Source organism: Nerophis lumbriciformis, linkage group LG21 (assembly GCF_033978685.3).
Source record: "Nerophis lumbriciformis linkage group LG21, RoL_Nlum_v2.1, whole genome shotgun sequence".
Lineage (NCBI taxonomy): Eukaryota > Metazoa > Chordata > Actinopteri > Syngnathiformes > Syngnathidae > Nerophis > Nerophis lumbriciformis.
Window position 1 is genome coordinate 39853500 of NC_084568.2, and position 22271 is coordinate 39875770.

Sequence of the window (22271 nt, forward strand, 5' to 3'; positions counted from 1 at the left end):
CGCAAACGAGTCTTAAACCGAAAAGAAAACTGCAGTCATTCCGTGAAGAATATTCAAAAGCCTATCCGGGAATAATTATCCGTTCCAAAAAGGGTGAAAACTACGCGAATTGCACCTTGTGCAGACAAGATTTTTCGATCGGACACGGAGGAATTAGCGATGTAAAAGACCACGTTGGGACAAAAAAAACACAAGTCTAATGCCGTTGCTAGCGATACAAGTGGAAAACTTTCAACGTTTTTCGGATTTTAGCCACAAAAAGGTAATGACACCAATGTTATCTATTGGAATTGTTTAGTACTGTTATACTGTTAAAAGTGTTTATACTATTTATGCTTTCAAGTCCAAGTTGAAGAAATCTTGTTAAATGTTGACAGCATAACTACCAAAATATTAATATTTTTGTAGTGCTATTTCTGTTGAAAAGTTAAAATGATTACATTAGAGATGTGATGTGCCACTTTTCAAGTGTCTGATGGCTTAAATTAATTTTCATTAATTTTTCATATTTTGAATTCTTTTGAAAGGCTTACAAAAAAACTACATTTGAATTGTAATTCCATGCTATTGACAGGACTATTAATTTTAATGAAGTTAGCTTACCATGTTTACAGTATGATAATTGTGATAGAAATGTGAATTTTAGGAATATAGTATAATAGAATATATATATATATATATATATATATACGTATACATTGATATATACAGTATATCATTTATATTTATTTAATTTGCTGTTTTTGTTTACATGTTAAAGGTGTTTTAATGAATATACATGCATGTTTAACACATATAGATTCCTTTCTTTCATGAAGACTAGAATATAAGTTGGTGTATTACCTGATTCTGATGACTTGCATTGATTGTAATCAGACAGTAGTGATGATAACGTCCACGTTATCAAATGGAGGAGAAGAAAAGTTCCTTCTTCCTGTCTAATACCACATGAAAGTGGTTGGTTTTTAGCATCTTCTTTGTCCAGCTTCCATATTCGTTTTTATACACTTTACAAGAAATATATTGGCGTCAAACTCCGTAGCTTGCTAGCTTGTTTGCGCTGGCTTTCGGAGACTCTTGTTTTGAAAGCGCAGGCGCGATGGAGCGGCACTTTTATTGTGAAGACAGGAAGATCCTCATGTGCGGTCAGTCTTTAGGCTTTTGACGGGATGTACGGTTGAAATAAAAAAGTATCTTTTTTCCTTCACACTTTTGATTGATTGATTGGAACTTTTATTAGTAGATTGCACAGTACAGTACACATTCCGTACAATTGACCACTAAATGGTAACACCCCAATAAGTTTTTCAACTTGTTTAAGTCAGGTCATGTGACCACCTGGCTCTGTTTGATTGGTCCAACGTCACCAGTGACTGCATCTGATTGGTGGAACGAAGTTGAAACGTCAACAGTAAGGCAGGCACTTTGAAGGTCTGTCTGACAGACCAAAACAAACAAAGCGTGCATTAACAGATCGATAAAAATTAGTAGCGAGTAGCGAGCTGAATGTAGATAAAAGTAGCGGAGTAAAAGTAGCGTTTCTTCTCTATAAATATACTCAAGTAAAAGTAAAAGTATGTTGCATTAAAACTACTCTTAGAAGTACAATTTATCCCAAAAGTTACTCAAGTAGATGTAACGGAGTAAATGTAGCGCGTTACTACCCACCTCTGCATATAATCATTGGAAAATGTGAAGTATCAGCATTGGTATGACCAATAACTACTTGGTGTTGGATCCATAGCAACATTTGTAGTATCACCCCAGACTAATGTCAAGTATTGGTCCCTAGCCCCGATGCAAGTGGACAATAAGGACAAAAGTACTCATCAATCCCTGTATCAGCACCTTTATTCAAATCCTCACCTGAATTGTCCTTTGCACCTGTGCCACTTCTACTCAACAGTTGAGAAGAATCATTTAGGAGTAGTTTTTTTGCTTGCTGACCAACAACAAGTGTTGCTTGAGCTGAGGCGCATGTCAGAAACAACAAAGGAGTGTTTGGTCCTCACCACACGTCTGTTATAGAGAGACTAGTCCACCGCCAGAAAATGTTGCCATATTTCCTCTCAACTGAAGACAAAGATTGCATCTTGGTGCAGGAAAGCAGGTGTTGTGCTAAAGTGTGTGACTTCTCCCCTGGTCAGATATCTGGAGCCTGGGCGTCATCCTCTTCATGCTGGTGTGCGGTCAGCCGCCCTTCCAGGAGGCCAACGACAGCGAGACGCTCACCATGATCATGGACTGCAAGTACACCGTGCCACCGCACATCTCAGCTGCCTGCAGAGAGTAAGTGTGATGTAGTCTTCACTTCACTCTTAGAAATAAGGGTTCTAAAAGGGTTCTTCTACAAGGGCTGAGGTTCTAACTGGAACCATTTGCTTCTGAAAAACCCTTCCCCGAAGAAAGGGTTTTTCAAAGGTTCTTGGTAACGCTAATGGTTCCAGTAAGAACCATTTTGATCCAGAGAACCCTTTAAAACCCCTTTTCTGAATAATTGGTTTTAAAAGGGTTCTCACTAACACTAAGGGTTCCAGTAAGAACTATTTTGATCCAGAGAACCGTTTTTGGAAGAAAGAGTTCTTCAGGGATTGTTGAAAGCATGGGTAAGATCCTGTGTCACCAGGGACATACTTCCTGATAACATTTGCCAATAATGGTGCCTATCTTTAAATAAATGTTTTTCTCATTAAAATGTTTTGAATGTTTGTTCAATGTCAACATGATAAATGACCACAATATAATATGAACTAAACTGATCTGTAGAATACAATATGGTTCTTTATAGAACCCTCAGAAGACAAGACGGTTATCGGTGAAAACCTTTGAAAAGGGATGTTTTTAGAACCCCCTGTGTCAGATCTAGATGAAACCCTTGAAACATGAAAGAGTTCTTTGTGGAACTCCCTGTGTGAGTTCTAGATGAAACCCTTGAAACATGAAAGGGTTCTTAGTGGAACTCCCTGTGTGGGTTCTAGATGAAACCCTTGAAATACGAAAGGGTTCTTAGTGGAACTCCCTGCGTGGGTTCTAGATGAAAGTCTTGAAATACAAAAGGGTTCTTAGTGGAACTCCCTGTGTGGGTTCTAGATGAAACCCTTGAAATACGAAAGGGTTCTTAGTGGAACTCCCTGCGTGGGTTCTAGATGAAAGTCTTGAAATACAAAAGGGTTCTTAGTGGAACTCCCTGCGTGGGTTCTAGAAGAAAGTCTTGAAATACGAAAGGGTTCTTAGTGGAACTCCCTGCGTGGGTTCTAGAAGAAAGTCTTGAAATACAAAAGGGTTCTTAGTGGAACTCCCTGTTTGGGTTCTAGATGAAACCCTTGAAATACGAAAGGGTTCTTAGTGGAACTCCCTGCGTGGGTTCTTTGTAGAACCTCTCATGGGGGGTTCTGGGTGGAACCTTACACACACAGTTCTAGGTAGAACCCTCCAAAAGGGTTCCAGGTGGAACCTTTATAAAAAGGTTCTACCTGGAGCCAAAAAGGGTTCTCCTATGAGGACGAGCCGAAGAACCATATATGGTTCTACTTAGCACTTTTATTTCTAAGAGTGTTGGAACATCTCATTTGTTCTTCATTTCACTTTGCAACATGCTCAAAGTTACTCTTTCAAACCACAGAATATTTCAGACAATTTGCTAATTATATTGAATGAAAGTTGGAGTGTGTGTGACATAAGGGAGTGGTTTACCTTATTATGTGCAACATTTTGGGAACGTTTGCGGCAGCCACTAAATGGTTCCATTTAACTGGTGTGTCATTTCATATTCATTCATTTGAAACAAACAAAATAAGGTCAAAACAACAACAACCAAATGCTATCTTAATTACACTTTTTAAATCAAATGTTTTCAAAAAAAAATTAAAATAATTTTAAATCAGAAACATTTTTGTAATAATGTATTTACAATTTTATTTTAAATATGTATATATAACAAATGTATACATATAAACATATATCTTTATTTATTTTCTGTAGACAACACTTTGGGGAAGTTTGTGCCCTCTCGGCAGCCACTAAATGGTTGTAAACAGCCCATTTAAACTACCGTATTTTCCGCACCATAAGGCGCCCTGGGTTATAAGCCGCGCCTTCAATGAACGGCATATTTCAAAACTTTGTCCACCTATAAGCCGCCCCGTGTTATAAGCCGCATCTAACTGCGCTAAAGGGAATGTCAAAAAAACAGTCAGATAGGTCAGTCAAACTTTAATAATATATTAAAAACCAGCGTGATGTGGGCGCGCATGGAGTCGTATATCAACATGGACGGAGCTGCGTGAAAAAAGCCACCCGGCCTCTTCGCGTAAACTTAAACTTACCTTAACCACTCGCTCATCTTTTCTTCATCCATCCCTTCGAGTTAGCTTTTATGATGACGCCGGTTGGAAAGGTCTCTTTTGGCAAGGTCTTCCTTTTGAATATCACCATGGGTGGAAGTTTCTGGCCATTAGCATGGCAAGCTAGAACCACAGTGAAGGATGACTTCTCATTCCCTGTGGTGCGAATATTCACCGTACGTGCTCCCGTTGTATCCACAGTGCGGTTCACAGGAATATCAAAAGTCAGTGGAACCTCGTCCATGTTGATAATGTTCTCTGGCCGGATCTTTTTTTCAGCTATCTTGTTTTTACAATATGCACGGAAAGTAGCCAGCTTTTCTTGAAAGACTTTAGGCAGTTGCTGTGAAATAGTAGTCCGTGTGCGGATGGAGAGATTGCGTCTTTTCATGAACCGGAAACCTGTCGCTTAGTAGGAGCCATTTTGTGGTCTTTACAGATGTAAACACACAAAGGAAATGAAACGTAATATCCGCGCGCTTCTTCTTCTTCTACGCGGGCGGGTGGTTGCTTACAGTAGAAGAAGAAGCGCTTCCTCTTCTATGGGGGCGGGTGCTTACCTTGGCGGTTGCTTGCCGTAGAAGAAGAAGCGCTTCCTGTTCTACGGGGAAAAAGATGGCGGCTGTTTACCGTAGTTGCGAGACCTAAACTTTATGAAAATGAATCTTAATATTAATCCATATATAAAGCGCACCGGGTTATAAGCCGCACTGTCAGCTTTTGAGTAAATTTGTGGTTTTTAGGTGCGGCTAATAGTGCGGAAAATACGGTAGGTCAGGGGTCGGCAACCTTTACCACTCAAAGAGACATTTTGACGGCGTAAGCAGCCACATCATGATGATTTTCTACCGTGCCATTGTAGAGAGCATCATTAGATACGGGATCACCTCATGGTTTGGCAACCTAACCGTTAAGCTAAAAAGCAAACAGGCCGGCATGCATAAAACGGCAATGAAAATCGTAGGGAGGAAAGAATATGAGGCTATACAGAGCATCTATGAGCAGGCAGTTAGGAAAAAAGCTAAGAAAATTATTTCCAACTCACAACACCCACTCTTTCCTGAATATGGAACCCTGCCATCAGGGAGAAGACTCCGGGTCCCACTATGCAAATCTAACCGCCTTAAATTATCATTTGTCCCAGCCTCCATTAAGCTGACCAACAATGTGCAATAGAATTTTAATACATAGGTTAGCACTTTTTTTAGCACATAGCACTTTAGCACATAGCACTTTAGAACTAAGCACTTTAGCACACAGCACTTTATCCATGAGCTCTAGTGCAATGCACATTGGTACTTTATCTTTATCTCCATACTGTAGATTTTATGCCTACATCAAAGTGCCACCTATGTCTATCAAGCTCCATGTTCTGATGTTTAAATGTTAGTTGTATGGTTGTGGTTGGGTCTGTGCTTGTGTTTTTGTTCTGTTGTTTTTGGGTATGTTAAGAAAGCAATGATGCACTGTGCCCAAGACAAATTTCCCCGCGGGGACAATAAAGTTGAACCTTGAACCTTGAACCTTGACCAGTTTCGCAAATTAAAGAAAACAATGGGAGCTACAAAACACTTTTGAAATTTAAAATGAAATAACACTGCATACAAAGTTGTTTTTTTTGCCTTGTGCTATGTATAAACCAGGGCTCTCAGACACGCGGCCCGCACCTTAATATGAAAATGTAATGTTAGTGCAGCCCGCGAGTTTTATATGAATGCCGCTTGACAGCGTCATACTTGCCAACCCTCCCGATTTTTCCGGGACACTCCCGAATTTCAGGGCAACTATTCCCTCGAACGTCTGCTGATTTTCACCCAAACAACAATAAAAAGGGCGTGCAGTGATGGCACAGCATTTAACACCCTCTACAAACTGTACTAACAGCGTGCCAGCCCTGCCACATGTTGTATGCAACTGCTGCTTGCACACGTAAGTGACAGCAAGGCAAACTTGGTCAACAGCCATACAGGCCACACTGACGGTGGCCGTATAAAACAACTTTAACACTCTTACTAATATGCGCCACACTGTGAACCCACACCAAACAAGAATGACAAACACATTTCGGGAGAACATCTGCACCGTAACACAACATAAACACGACAGAACAAATACCCAGAATCTCATGCAGCCCTAACTCTTCCGGGCTGCAATATACACCCCCGCTACCACCAAACCCCGCCCACCTCGACCAACACACGGAGGGGGGGTTCATAAAAGAAAAAGAAAAATATATTTTAATTTAAATTACTATCCATCCATCCATTTTCTACCGCTTGTCCCTTTCGGGATGGCAGGGGGTGCTGGAGCCTATCTCAGCTGCATTCGGGCGGAAGGCAGGGTACACCCTGGACAAGTGGCCACCTCATCGCAGGGCCACAATGAAAATGTAAATTACTATCAACATGATTTAAAACATTTGTGTATGTATATATTATATATACATTTATAAGGAAACGACAATTAGTTTTCTTATTGCAATTTGAAATTTTTGTAGATGAAAGTTAGAAGTCACATTTGTTGTTGTTGTTCAGCTTATTAGTGTATACTTTTTACCTTAACTACTGTATATTAGTGTTCTGCTTATACAGGTAAAAGCCAGTAAATTAGAATATTTTGAAAAACTTGATTTATTTCAGTAATTGCATTCAAAAGGTGTAACTTGTACATTATATTTATTCATTGCACACAGACTGATGCATTCAAATGTTTATTTCATTTAATTTTGATGATTTGAAGTGGCAACAAATGAAAATCCAAAATTCCGTGTGTCACAAAATTAGAATATTACTTAAGGCTAATACAAAAAAGGGATTTTTAGAAATGTTGGCCAACTGAAAAGTATGAAAATGAAAAATATGAGCATGTACAATACTCAATACTTGGTTGGAGCTCCTTTTGCCTCAATTACTGCGTTAATGCGGCGTGGCATGGAGTCGATGAGTTTCTGGCACTGCTCAGGTGTTATGAGAGCCCAGGTTGCTCTGATAGTGGCCTTCAACTCTTCTGCGTTTTTGGGTCTGGCATTCTGCATCTTCCTTTTCACAATACCCCACAGATTTTCTATGGGGCTAAGGTCAGGGGAGTTGGCGGGCCAATTTAGAACAGAAATACCATGGTCCGTAAACCAGGCACGGGTAGATTTTGCGCTGTGTGCAGGCGCCAAGTCCTGTTGGAACTTGAAATCTCCATCTCCATAGAGCAGGTCAGCAGCAGGAAGCATGAAGTGCTCTAAAACTTGCTGGTAGACGGCTGCGTTGACCCTGGATCTCAGGAAACAGAGTGGACCGACACCAGCAGATGACATGGCACCCCAAACCATCACTGATGGTGGAAACTTTACACTAGACTTCAGGCAACGTGGATCCTGTGCCTCTCCTGTCTTCCTCCAGACTCTGGGACCTCGATTTCCAAAGGAAATGCAAAATTTGCTTTCGTCAGAAAACATGACTTTGGACCACTCAGCAGCAGTCCAGCTCTTTAGCCCAGGTGAGACGCTTTTCGCGCTGTTTCTTGGTCAACAGTGGCTTGACACGAGGTATGCGGCAGTTGAAACCCATGTCTTTCAAGCGTCTCTTGGTGGTGGATCTTGAAGCACTGACTCCAGCAGCTGTCCACTCCTTCTGAATCTCCCCCACATTTTTGAATGTTTTTTTTTTTCACAATCTTGACCAGGGCGCGGTGATCCGTATCGCTTGTACACTTTTTCTGACCACAGTTTTTCCTTCCCTTTGCCTCTCCATTAATGTGTTTGGACACAGAGCTCTGAGAACAGCCAGCCTCTTCAGCAATAACCTTTTGTGTCTTTCCCTCCTTGTGCAATGTGTCGATGGTTGCCTTTTGGACAGCTGTCAAATCTGAAGTCTTCCCCATGTTTGTGTAGGCTTCAGAACTGGACTGAGAGACCATTTAAAGCCCTTTGCAGGTGTTTTGAGTTAATCAGCTGATTAGTTTGTGGCACCAGGTGTCTTCAAAATGTAACCCTTACACAATATTCTAATTTTGTGACACACGGAATTTTGGATTTTCATTTGTTGCCACTTCAAATCATCAAAATTAAATGAAATAAACATTTGAATGCATCAGTCTGTGTGCAATGAATAAATATAATGTACAAGTTACACCTTTTGAATGCCATTACTGAAATAAATCAAGTTTTTCAAAATATTCTAATTTACTGGCTTTTACCTGTAAGTGGTGTGTTCTTGTTTGCTCTTTTGCTCCTCTATATAATGAATGTACCGTAAGTCAATGTTAAGCCCAGATATGATTTTGTCTTATTGTAGTGTTGCTAACGAAGCGATTCCATGTTTGTGTAGAAGATTCTGAGCGTTGTTTTGTCCAAAGTAAGAACAAATGAATAATACTACTAATAATTCCCTGTCCTTGTAGTCTTATCGGTCACATGCTGCAGCGAGACCCCAAGAAGCGAGCGACTCTGGAGCAGATCGAGAGCCACGAGTGGCTTCAAGGCGTGGACCCGTCCCCGGCCACCAAGATGTCCACGCCGCTGGTGTCTCACCGCAGCTTGTTGGAAGAAGAGCACGGCTCCATCATCCAGCGTATGGTGCTGGGGGGCATCGCTGACAGAGATGCCATCACTGAGTAGGTGCCAGAAGTCCTTGGCAGACGACTGATTACATACATGCCAACTACTCCGGTTTTCCCGTAATTAGTACGGTTTTCATCAACCTATTCCGGGTTACGGTTGCAGTGATAAAAAAATACGGTTTTTCATTAATTCATTTTTTATTCACGAAATCGCGTAACAACAATCACAATCGACACTGCTTCCCGTAACTTCCTATCGAGCCATTCCGAATGCCATGCGCGAGACTATTTATAGCACCGCTGCCAAGCACGAGGCACCTGTTGCCCATTGTTTCCAAACGAGCGAACGATCATGGAATCAGCCGGAGAAAAATCGCAAACGAGTCTTAAACCGAAAAGAAAACTGCAGTCATTCCGTGAAGAATATTCAAAAGCCTATCCGGGAATAATTATCCGTTCCAAAAAGGGTGAAAACTACGCGAATTGCACCTTGTGCAGACAAGATTTTTCGATCGGACACGGAGGAATTAGCGATGTAAAAGACCACGTTGGGACAAAAAAACACAAGTCTAATGCCGTTGCTAAATTTGGATTTTAGCCACAAAAAGGTAATGACACCAATGTTATCTATTGGAATTGTTTAGTACTGTTATACTGTTAAAAGTGTTTGTACTATTTATGCTTTCAAGTCCAAGTTGAAGAAATCTTGTTAAATGTTGACAGAATAACTACCAAAATACAGAAGTATGTCCTTAATATTTTTGCAGTGCTATTTCTGTTGAAAAGTTCAAATGATTACATTAGAGATGTGATGTGCCACTTTTCAAGTGTCTGATGGCTTCAATTAATTTTCATTTATTTTTCATATTTTGAATTCTTTTGAAAGGCTTACAAAAAAACTACATTTGAATTGTAATTCCATGCTATTGACAGGACTATTAATTTTAATGAAGTTAGCTTACCATGTTTACAGTATGATCATTGTGATAGAAATGTGAATTTTAGGCACAGAATATTTTTTACAATTGAACAAGGCAGTAGATTATACAAGCTTGGACAGAAAGTTAATAATGACACCAATGGAATTGTTTAGTACTGTTTTACCATTTGTTTACTGTAAAAAGTGTTTATACTGTTTATACTTTCAATTAACAAATTGAAGTCTTGTGAAAGGTTGACAGGATAACTGGCATTAACTGTCAAAATAATTTCAAACTATTGAAGTTAGCTTACAGAATAAACATGTCAATCAACCCATATGATTTTTGCTGTAATATTTTTGTTTTGAAAAGTCACTGTGACTGATAGAAAAGTGATGGTTTTAGCAACATTTTAACCTGTCTGAATGCAATCAATCATTTTGTGCCTGGACCCTGGCTACTAGGTTTTTCTGATTTCAAAAGTTGGCAGGTATGTGATTATTCACCTCCCTGCTTTGTGTTGGCAGAGCGCTGGAGTCGGACCAATACGACCAGATCACCGCCACCTACTTCCTGCTGGCTGAGAGGATGCTGAGGGATCGACAAGAGAAGGAGCAACACAGCCAGACTCGCTCGCCCAGCCCCAGCAAGGCCCAGTTCAGGTACTTCTCTCCCAATGACCATTACACTTTGCCTGCAGGAAATAAACAATGCTGTCTCAAATACAAATAGCACTTATGGCCAGCACTTACCAACAGCTGCAGCATGTGGCTGGAAGAAAACACTTCAAATGTAAGAAAACTATCTGAATTTAATGAAAAATAATATACTTAGTCACATATAACACACAGTTTTATCTCTAAATGGATAAGATATGCTTTTTGATAGCATTTTAGTCAAGTAAAGTATACTTTGACTTTTCAGTATGCGTAAAAAGACACTCCGAATCTAAAATATGAAAAACTCTCGAAATAAAATCAAAATATTAACGTTTAGCTTGTTAGTTAATTTAAAAAGACAACTAACTTGTGAATGAATGAATTACAACAACCGTCATAAACACTGTTAAATTTGTAATATTTGTTATATTTTTGTATTGGTTATGCAATTGTATTCTTGTTATTAATATTATGATCATAATCTTAAAGGGGGGGAAAACAACAGTACAAATGTCAGAAAAAAGACAAACAACGTTGGAATGTAATGAGAAAAAATGTTCCCACTAATAATTAATAATAATATACTTAGTCAACTACAATGCAAAGTTTTGTATTTAAATAGATATAGTATCTGAAAACGACTTCCGGACGGCTTCGAAGCGATTCTGGACCACCATCCGCCGCCTCAGGAAGGTGAAGCAGTGCACTACCAACACCGTGTATGGTGAGGATGGTGTTCTGCTGACCTCGACTGCGGAAGTTGTGGATCGGTGGAGGGAATACTTCGAAGACCTCCTCAATCCCACCAACACGTCTTCCTATGAGGAAGCAGTGCCTGGGGAATCTGTGGTGGGCTCTCCTATTTCTGGGGCTGAGGTTGCTGAGGTAGTTAAAAAGCTCCTCGGTGGCAAGGCCCCGGGGGTGGATGAGATCCGCCCGGAGTTCCTTAAGGCTCTGGATGCTGTAGGGCTGTCTTGGTTGACAAGACTCTGCAGCATCGCGTGGACATCGGGGGCAGTACCTCTGGATTGGCAGACCGGGGTGGTGGTTCCTCTCTTTAAAAAGGGGAACCGGAGGGTGTGTTCTAACTATCGTGGGATCACACTCCTCAGCCTTCCCGGTAAGGTCTATTCAGGTGTACTGGAGAGGAGGCTACGCCGGATAGTCGAACCTCGGATTCAGGAGGAACAGTGTGGTTTTCGTCCTGGTCGTGGAACTGTGGACCAGCTCTATACTCTCGGCAGGGTCCTTGAGGGTGCATGGGAGTTTGCCCAACCAGTCTACATGAGCTTTGTGGACTTGGAGAAGGCATTCAACCGTGTCCCTCGGGAAGTCCTGTGGGGAGTGCTCAGAGAGTATGGGGTTTCGGACTGTCTGATTGTGGCGGTCCGCTCCCTGTATGATCAGTGTCAGAGCTTGGTTCGCATTGTCGGCAGTAAGTCGGACACGTTTCCGGTGAGGGTTGGACTCCACCAAGGCTGCCCTTTGTCACCGATTCTGTTCATAACTTTTATGGACAGAATTTCTAGGCGCAGTCAAGGCGTTGAGGGGATCCGGTTTGGTGGCTGCAGGATTAGGTCTCTGCTTTTTGCAGATGATTTGGTCCTGATGGCTTCATCTGGCCAGGATCTTCAGCTCTCACTGGATCGGTTCGCAGCTGAGTGTGAAGCGACTGGGATGAGAATCAGCACCTCCAAGTCCGAGTCCATGGTTCTCGCCCCGAAAAGGGTAGAGTGCCATCTCCGGGTTGGGGAGGAGATCTTGCCCCAAGTGGAGGAGTTCAAGTACCTCGGAGTCTTGTTCACGAGTGAGAGAAGAGTGGATCGTGAGATCGACAGGCGGATCGGTGCGGCGTCTTCAGTAATGCGGACGCTGTATCGATCCGTTGTGGTGAAGAAGGAGCTGAGCCGGAAGGCAAAGCTCTCAATTTACCGGTCGATCTACGTTCCCATCCTCACCTATGGTCATGAGCTTTGGGTTATGACCGAAAGGACAAGATCACGGGTACAAGCGGCCGAAATGAGTTTCCTCCGCCGGGTGGCGGGGCTCTCCCTTAGAGATAGGGTGAGAAGCTCTGTCATCCGGGAGGAGCTCAAAGTAAAGCCGCTGCTCCTCCACATCGAGAGGAGCCAGATGAGGTGGTTCGGGCATCTGGTCAGGATGCCACCCGAGCGCCTCCCTAAGGAGGTGTTTAGGGCATGTCCGACCGGTAGGAGGCCACGAGGAAGACCCAGGACACGGTGGGAAGACTATGTCTCCCGGCTGGCCTGGGAACGCCTCGGGATCCCCCGGGAGGAGCTGGACGAAGTGGCTGGGGAGAGGGAAGTCTGGGCTTCCCTGCTTAGGCTGCTGCCCCCGCGACCCGACCTCGGATAAGCGGAAGAAGATGGATGGATGGATGGATAGTATCTGTGTTCAGCACTTTGTTGATGAATAAGAGAAAGAAATCATACTTGGACTTTTCAGTGGAAGAAGTTTGTATGAGAGAGTAATATTTGTAGTTCTGAGGCTAATGCTAACTACTTCTAGAACTGACAACACACTAACCATAAAACAAGGTTTTTGAAATGGCAAAAGAGCAATAAAATGCAGTTATCATTTCAAATGTTTTCACTTACAAGGTTTTTCTCGTGACAACACGTTTTGTTAGCGGGCAGGAGGCTAATGCTAAAATACTAAAAATGTTATAGTTGAAGTGACATAAATCTTCTACTTCGCTTTGAGCTCTGAGGAAGTTCATGTTGAACTCCAGTATTGTTTCAAAGCAGAACAAAGGAATAATTAGCAGTTAACAACACCCCAGAGAATAAAACTAGGAACAACTTTTGCTGGTGGCCAGATTCTCCACTTAGCTTTTAGCACTGACTGTTAGCAGTGAGAGGCTAATGATGATGACACACTCTATGGTTTCAAACTACTCCATGACTATAAAACACAAATGAAAATGCTCTCGCGGCTAGAAGTTAATAACCCGCAAGATAATAAAAGGTACTTTTAAAACTCTTCTACACCAAAAGTTCAAGAACTTTAAGTTTCCAGTAGAAGATTGTGCCGTATAAGTAAATGCTGTGCTATTAGTTCAAAGTACTTTTGGTGTTTTAGAGGAATTAGAATTCACTCGACGCCTGGTTGAAGTCATGAGGTCTGCTCTTTTTAGTCCTCCTTCACTTCATATAAAGTATGCACACCTGCTCTTTTTAGTCCTCCTTCACTTCATAAAAAGTATGCACACCTGCTCTTTTTAGTCCTCCTTGACTTCATATAAAGTATGTACACTTTTTCTTTTTAGTCCTCCTTAACTTCATATAAAGTATGCACACCTGCTCTTTTTAGTCCTCCTTGACTTCATATAAAGTATGTACACCTGCTCTTTTTAGTGCTCCTTCACTTCATATAAAGTATGCACACCTGCTCTTTTTAGTGCTCCTTCACTTCATATAAAGTATGCACACCTGCTCTTTTTAGTCCTCCTTCACTTCATATAAAGTATGAACACCTGCTCTTTTTAGTCCTCCATTTCATATAAAGTATGCACACCTGCTCTTTTTAGTCCTCCTTCACTTCATATAAAGTATGAACACCTGCTCTTTTTAGTCCTCCTTCACTTCATATAAAGTATGCACACCTGCTCTTTTTAGTCCTCCTTCACTTCATATAAAGTATGAACACCTGCTCTTTTTAGTCCTCCTTCACTTCATATAAAGTATGAACACTTTTTCTTTTTAGTCCTCCTTCACTTCATATAAAGTATGAACACCTGCTCTTTTTAGTCCTCCTTCATTTCATATAAAGTATGCACACCTGCTCTTTTTAGTCCTCCTTCACTTCATATAAAGTATGCACACCTGCTCTTTTTAATCCTCCTTCACTTCATATAAAGTATGCACACCTGTTTTTTTTAGTCCTCCTTCACTTCATATAAAGTATGCACACCTGCTCTTTTTAGTCCTCCTTCACTTCATATAAAGTATGCACACCTGCTCTTTTTAGTCCTCCTTCACTTCATATAAAGTATGCACACCTGCTCTTTTTAGTGCTCCTTCACTTCATATAAAGTATGCACACCTGCTCTTTTTAGTGCTCCTTCACTTCATATAAAGTATGCACACCTGCTCTTTTTAGTCCTCCTTCACTTCATATAAAGTATGCACACCTGCTCTTTTTAGTGCTCCTTCACTTCATATAAAGTATGCACACCTGCTCTTTTTAGTCCTCCTTCACTTCATATAAAGTATGCACACCTGCTCTTTTTAGTCCTCCTTCACTTCATATAAAGTATGCACACCTGCTCTTTTTAGTCCTCCTTCACTTCATATAAAGTATGCACACCTGCTCTTTTTAGTGCTCCTTCACTTCATATAAAGTATGCACACCTGCTCTTTTTAGTGCTCCTTCACTTCATATAAAGTATGCACACCTGCTCTTTTTAGTGCTCCTTCACTTCATATAAAGTATGCACACCTGCTCTTTTTAGTGCTCCATCATTTAAAGTATGCACACCTGCTCTTTTTAGTGCTCCTTCACTTCATATAAAGTATGCACACCTGGTTTTTTTAGTCCTCCTTCACTTCATATAAAGTATGCACACCTGCTCTTTTTAGTCCTCCTTCACTTCATATAAAGTATGCACACCTGCTCTTTTTTGTGCTCCTTCACTTCATATAAAGTATGAACACCTGCTCTTTTTAGTCCTCCTTCACTTCATATAAAGTATGAACACCTGCTCTTTTTAGTCCTCCTTCACTTCATATAAAGTATGCACACCTGCTCTTTTTAGTCCTCCTTCAGTCCGTATAAAGTATGCACACCTGCTCTTTTTAGTCCTCCTTCACTTCATATAAAGTATGCACACTTTTTCTTATAAGTCCTCCTTCACTTCATATAAAGTATGCACACCTGCTCTTTTTAGTCCCCCTTCACTTCATATAAAGTATGCACACCTGCTCTTTTTAGTCCTCCTTCAGTCCGTATAAAGTATGCACACCTGCTCTTTTTAGTCCTCCTTCACTTCATATAAAGTATGCACACCTGCTCTTTTTAGTGCTCCTTCACTTCATATAAAGTATGCACACCTGCTCTTTTTAGTGCTCCTTCACTTCATATAAAGTATGCACACCTGCTCTTTTTAGTGCTCCTTCACTTCATATAAAGTATGCACACCTGCTCTTTTTAGTGCTCCATCATTTAAAGTATGCACACCTGCTCTTTTTAGTGCTCCTTCACTTCATATAAAGTATGCACACCTGCTCTTTTTAGTCCTCCTTCACTTCATATAAAGTATGCACACCTGCTCTTTTTAGTGCTCCTTCACTTCATATAAAGTATGCACACCTGCTCTTTTTAGTGCTCCATCATTTAAAGTATGCACACCTGCTCTTTTTAGTGCTCCTTCACTTCATATAAAGTATGCACACCTGGTTTTTTTAGTCCTCCTTCACTTCATATAAAGTATGCACACCTGCTCTTTTTAGTCCTCCTTCACTTCATATAAAGTATGCACACCTGCTCTTTTTTGTGCTCCTTCACTTCATATAAAGTATGAACACCTGCTCTTTTTAGTCCTCCTTCACTTCATATAAAGTATGAACACCTGCTCTTTTTAGTCCTCCTTCACTTCATATAAAGTATGCACACCTGCTCTTTTTAGTCCTCCTTCAGTCCGTATAAAGTATGCACACCTGCTCTTTTTAGTCCTCCTTCACTTCATATAAAGTATGCACACTTTTTCTTATAAGTCCTCCTTCACTTCATATAAAGTATGCACACCTGCTCTTTTTAGTCCCCCTTCACTTCATATAAAGTATGCACACCTGCTCTTTTTAGTCCTCCTTCAGTCCGTATAAAGTATGCACACCTGCTCTTTTTAGTCCTCCTTCAGTCCGTATAAAGTATGCACACCTGCTCTTTTTAGTCCTCCTTCACTTCATATAAAGTATGCACACCTGCTCTTTTTAGTGCTCCTTCACTTCATATAAAGTATGCACACCTGCTCTTTTTAGTGCTCCTTCACTTCATATAAAGTATGCACACTTTTTCTTTTTTGTCCTCCTTCACTTCATATAAAGTATGAACACCTGCTCTTTTTAGTCCTCCTTCACTTCATATAAAGTATGCACACTTTTTCTTTTTTGTCCTCCTTCACTTCATATAAAGTATGAACACCTGCTCTTTTTAGTCCTCCTTCACTTCATATAAAGTATGAACACCTGCTCTTTTTAGTGCTCCTTCACTTCATATAAAGTATGCACACCTGCTCTTTTTAGTCCTCCTTCACTTCATATAAAGTATGAACACTTTTTCTTTTTAGTCCTCCTTCACTTCATATAAAGTATGCACACTTTTTCTTTTTAGTCCTCCTTCACTTCATATAAAGTATGCACACCTGCTCTTTTTAGTGCTCCTTCACTTCATATAAAGTATGCACACTTTTTCTTTTTAGTCCTCCTTCACTTCATATAAAGTATGCACACTTTTTCTTTTTAGTCCTCCTTCACTTCATATAAAGTATGCACACTTTTTCTTTTTAGTCCTCCTTCACTTCATATAAAGTATGCACACCTGCTCTTTTTAGTCCTCCTTCACTTCATATAAAGTATGCACACTTTTTCTTTTTAGTCCTCCTTCACTTCATATAAAGTATGCACACTTTTTCTTTTTAGTCCTCCTTCACTTCATATAAAGTATGCACACCTGCTCTTTTTAGTCCTCCTTCACTTCCTATAAAGTATGCACACCTGCTCTTTTAGTCCTCCTTCACTTCATATAAAGTATGCACACTTTTTCTTTTTAGTCCTCCTTCACTTCATATAAAGTATGCACACCTGCTCTTTTTAGTCCTCCTTCACTTCCTATAAAGTATGCACACCTGCTCTTTTAGTCCTCCTTCACTTCATATAAAGTATGCACACTTTTTCTTTTTAGTCCTCCTTCACTTCATATAAAGTATGCACACCTGCTCTTTTTTGTGCTCCTTCACTTCATATAAAGTATGCACACCTGCTCTTTTTAGTGCTCCTTCACTTCATATAAAGTATGCACACCTGCTCTTTTTAGTCCTCCTTCACTTCATATAAAGTATGCACACCTGCTCTTTTTAGTCCTCCTTCACTTCATATAAAGTATGCACACCTGCTCTTTTTAGTCCTCCTTCACTTCATATAAAGTATGCACACCTGCTCTTTTTTCATGTTTACATGTGTGAGGATGTTTACATGTGTGAGGATGTTTACCTGTGTGAGGATGTTTACCTGTGTGAGGATGTTTACTTGTGTCAGGATGTTTACATGTGTCAGGATTTTTACATGTGTGAGGATGTTTACATGTGTGAGGATGTTTACATGTGTCAGGATTTTTACATGTGTGAGGATGTTTACTTGTTTACATGTGTGAGGATGTTTACATGTGTGAGGATGTTTACTTGTTTACATGTGTGAGGATGTTTACATCTGTGAGGATGTTTACATGTGTGAGGATGTTTACTTGTTTACATGTGTGAGGATGTTTACATGTGTGAGGATGTTTACTTGTGTGAGGATGTTTACATGTGTGAGGATGTTTACATGTGTGAGGATGTTTACATGTGTGAGGATGTTTACTTGTGTGAGGATGTTTACATGTGTGAGGATGTTTACTTGTTTACATGTGTGAGGATGTTTACATGTGTGAGGATGTTTACTTGTGTGAGGATGTTTACATGTGTGAGGATGTTTACTTGTTTACATGTGTGAGGATGTTTACTTGTTTACATGTGTGAGGATGTTTACTTGTTTACATGTGTGAGGATGTTTACTTGTGTGAGGATGTTTACTTGTTTACATGTGTGAGGATGTTTACATGTGTGAGGATGTTTACATGTGTGAGGATGTTTACATGTGTCAGGATTTTTACATGTGTGAGGATGTTTACTTGTTTACATGTGTGAGGATGTTTACATGTGTGAGGATGTTTACTTGTTTACATGTGTGAGGATGTTTACATCTGTGAGGATGTTTACATGTGTGAGGATGTTTACTTGTTTACATGTGTGAGGATGTTTACATGTGTGAGGATGTTTACTTGTGTGAGGATGTTTACATGTGTGAGGATGTTTACATGTGTGAGGATGTTTACTTGTGTGAGGATGTTTACATGTGTGAGGATGTTTACATGTGTGAGGATGTTTACCTGTGTGAGGATGTTTACCTGTGTGAGGATGTTTACATGTGTGAGGATGTTTACTTGTGTCAGGATGTTTACATGTGTGAGGATGTTTACATGTGTGAGGATGTTTACATGTGTCAGGATTTTTACATGTGTGAGGATGTTTACTTGTTTACATGTGTGAGGATGTTTACATGTGTGAGGATGTTTACTTGTTTACATGTGTGAGGATGTTTACATCTGTGAGGATGTTTACATGTGTGAGGATGTTTACTTGTTTACATGTGTGAGGATGTTTACATGTGTGAGGATGTTTACTTGTGTGATGATGTTTACATGTGTGAGGATGTTTACTTGTTTACATGTGTGAGGATGTTTACATGTGTGAGGATGTTTACTTGTGTGAGGATGTTTACATGTGTGAGGATGTTTACTTGTTTACATGTGTGAGGATGTTTACATGTGTGAGGATGTTTACTTGTGTGAGGATGTTTACATGTGTGAGGATGTTTACTTGTTTACATGTGTGAGGATGTTTACTTGTTTACATGTGTGAGGATGTTTACTTGTTTACATGTGTGAGGATGTTTACTTGTTTACATGTGTGAGGATGTTTACTTGTGTGAGGATGTTTACTTGTTTACATGTGTGAGGATGTTTACATGTGTGAGGATGTTTACATGTGTGAGGATGTTTACTTGTGTGAGGATGTTTACATGTGTGAGGATGTTTACATGTGTGAGGATGTTTACATGTGTGAGGATGTTTACATGTGTGAGGATGTTTACTTGTGTGAGGATGTTTACATGTGTGAGGATGTTTACATGTGTGAGGATGTTTACTTGTTTACATGTGTGAGGATGTTTACATGTGTGAGGATGTTTACTTGTGTGAGGATGTTTACATGTGTGAGGATGTTTACTTGTTTACATGTGTGAGGATGTTTACATGTGTGAGGATTTTTACATGTGTGAGGATGTTTACTTGTTTACATGTGTGAGGATGTTTACATGTGTGAGGATGTTTACATGTGTCAGGATTTTTACATGTGTGAGGATGTTTACTTGTTTACATGTGTGAGGATGTTTACATGTGTGAGGATGTTTACTTGTTTACATGTGTGAGGATGTTTACATCTGTGAGGATGTTTACATGTGTGAGGATGTTTACTTGTTTACATGTGTGAGGATGTTTACATGTGTGAGGATGTTTACTTGTGTGAGGATGTTTACATGTGTGAGGATGTTTACTTGTTTACATGTGTGAGGATGTTTACATGTGTGAGGATGTTTACTTGTGTGAGGATGTTTACATGTGTGAGGATGTTTACTTGTTTACATGTGTGAGGATGTTTACATGTGTGAGGATGTTTACTTGTGTGAGGATGTTTACTTGTTTACATGTGTGAGGATGTTTACTTGTTTACATGTGTGAGGATGTTTACTTGTTTACATGTGTGAGGATGTTTACTTGTTTACATGTGTGAGGATGTTTACTTGTGTGAGGATGTTTACTTGTTTACATGTGTGAGGATGTTTACATGTGTGAGGATGTTTACATGTGTGAGGATGTTTACATGTGTCAGGATTTTTACATGTGTGAGGATGTTTACTTGTTTACATGTGTGAGGATGTTTACATGTGTGAGGATGTTTACTTGTTTACATGTGTGAGGATGTTTACATCTGTGAGGATGTTTACATGTGTGAGGATGTTTACTTGTTTACATGTGTGAGGATGTTTACATGTGTGAGGATGTTTACATGTGTGAGGATGTTTACTTGTGTGAGGATGTTTACATGTGTGAGGATGTTTACATGTGTGAGGATGTTTACTTGTGTGAGGATGTTTACATGTGTGAGGATGTTTACATGTGTGAGGATGTTTACCTGTGTGAGGATGTTTACCTGTGTGAGGATGTTTACATGTGTGAGGATGTTTACTTGTGTCAGGATGTTTACATGTGTCAGGATTTTTACATGTGTGAGGATGTTTACATGTGTGAGGATGTTTACATGTGTCAGGATTTTTACATGTGTGAGGATGTTTACTTGTTTACATGTGTGAGGATGTTTACATGTGTGAGGATGTTTACTTGTTTACATGTGTGAGGATGTTTACATCTGTGAGGATGTTTACATGTGTGAGGATGTTTACATGTGTGAGGATGTTTACTTGTGTGAGGATGTTTACATGTGTGAGGATGTTTACTTGTTTACATGTGTGAGGATGTTTACATGTGTGAGGATGTTTACTTGTGTGAGGATGTTTACATGTGTGAGGATGTTTACTTGTTTACATGTGTGAGGATGTTTACATGTGTGAGGATGTTTACTTGTGTGAGGATGTTTACATGTGTGAGGATGTTTACTTGTTTACATGTGTGAGGATGTTTACTTGTTTACATGTGTGAGGATGTTTACTTGTTTACATGTGTGAGGATGTTTACTTGTTTACATGTGTGAGGATGTTTACTTGTGTGAGGATGTTTACTTGTTTACATGTGTGAGGATGTTTACATGTGTGAGGATGTTTACATGTGTGAGGATGTTTACTTGTGTGAGGATGTTTACATGTGTGAGGATGTTTACATGTGTGAGGATGTTTACATGTGTGAGGATGTTTACATGTGTGAGGATGTTTACTTGTGTGAGGATGTTTACATGTGTGAGGATGTTTACATGTGTGAGGATGTTTACCTGTGTGAGGATGTTTACCTGTGTGAGGATGTTTACATGTGTGAGGATGTTTACTTGTGTGAGGATGTTTACATGTGTCAGGATTTTTACATGTGTGAGGATGTTTACATGTGTGAGGATGTTTACATGTGTCAGGATTTTTACATGTGTGAGGATGTTTACTTGTTTACATGTGTGAGGATGTTTACATGTGTGAGGATGTTTACATGTGTGAGGATGTTTACTTGTGTGAGGATGTTTACATGTGTGAGGATGTTTACATGTGTGAGGATGTTTACCTGTGTGAGGATGTTTACCTGTGTGAGGATGTTTACATGTGTGAGGATGTTTACTTGTGTCAGGATGTTTACATGTGTCAGGATTTTTACATGTGTCAGGATTTTTACATGTGTGAGGATGTTTACATGTGTGAGGATGTTTACATGTGTCAGGATTTTTACATGTGTGAGGATGTTTACTTGTTTACATGTGTGAGGATGTTTACATGTGTGAGGATGTTTACTTGTTTACATGTGTGAGGATGTTTACATCTGTGAGGATGTTTACATGTGTGAGGATGTTTACTTGTTTACATGTGTGAGGATGTTTACATGTGTGAGGATGTTTACTTGTGTGAGGATGTTTACATGTGTGAGGATGTTTACTTGTTTACATGTGTGAGGATGTTTACATGTGTGAGGATGTTTACTTGTGTGAGGATGTTTACATGTGTGAGGATGTTTACTTGTTTACATGTGTGAGGATGTTTACATGTGTGAGGATGTTTACTTGTGTGAGGATGTTTACATGTGTGAGGATGTTTACTTGTTTACATGTGTGAGGATGTTTACTTGTTTACATGTGTGAGGATGTTTACTTGTTTACATGTGTGAGGATGTTTACTTGTTTACATGTGTGAGGATGTTTACTTGTTTACATGTGTGAGGATGTTTACTTGTGTGAGGATGTTTACATGTGTGAG

General features: G+C 40.0%; 1 protein-coding gene across 1 annotated transcript in view; it reads left to right on the plus strand.

Moving 5' to 3' along the window:
• Window positions 1–22271, plus strand: part of snrka (SNF related kinase a) — a 65277-nt gene that overhangs the window by 38271 nt on the left and 4735 nt on the right. Inside the window, exons 5-7 of the mRNA XM_061982382.2 lie at window positions 2148–2289; window positions 8736–8948; window positions 10342–10476. Coding sequence (XP_061838366.1) covers window positions 2148–2289; window positions 8736–8948; window positions 10342–10476 — 490 coding nt within the window. The remainder of the gene's footprint in view (window positions 1–2147; window positions 2290–8735; window positions 8949–10341; window positions 10477–22271) is intronic.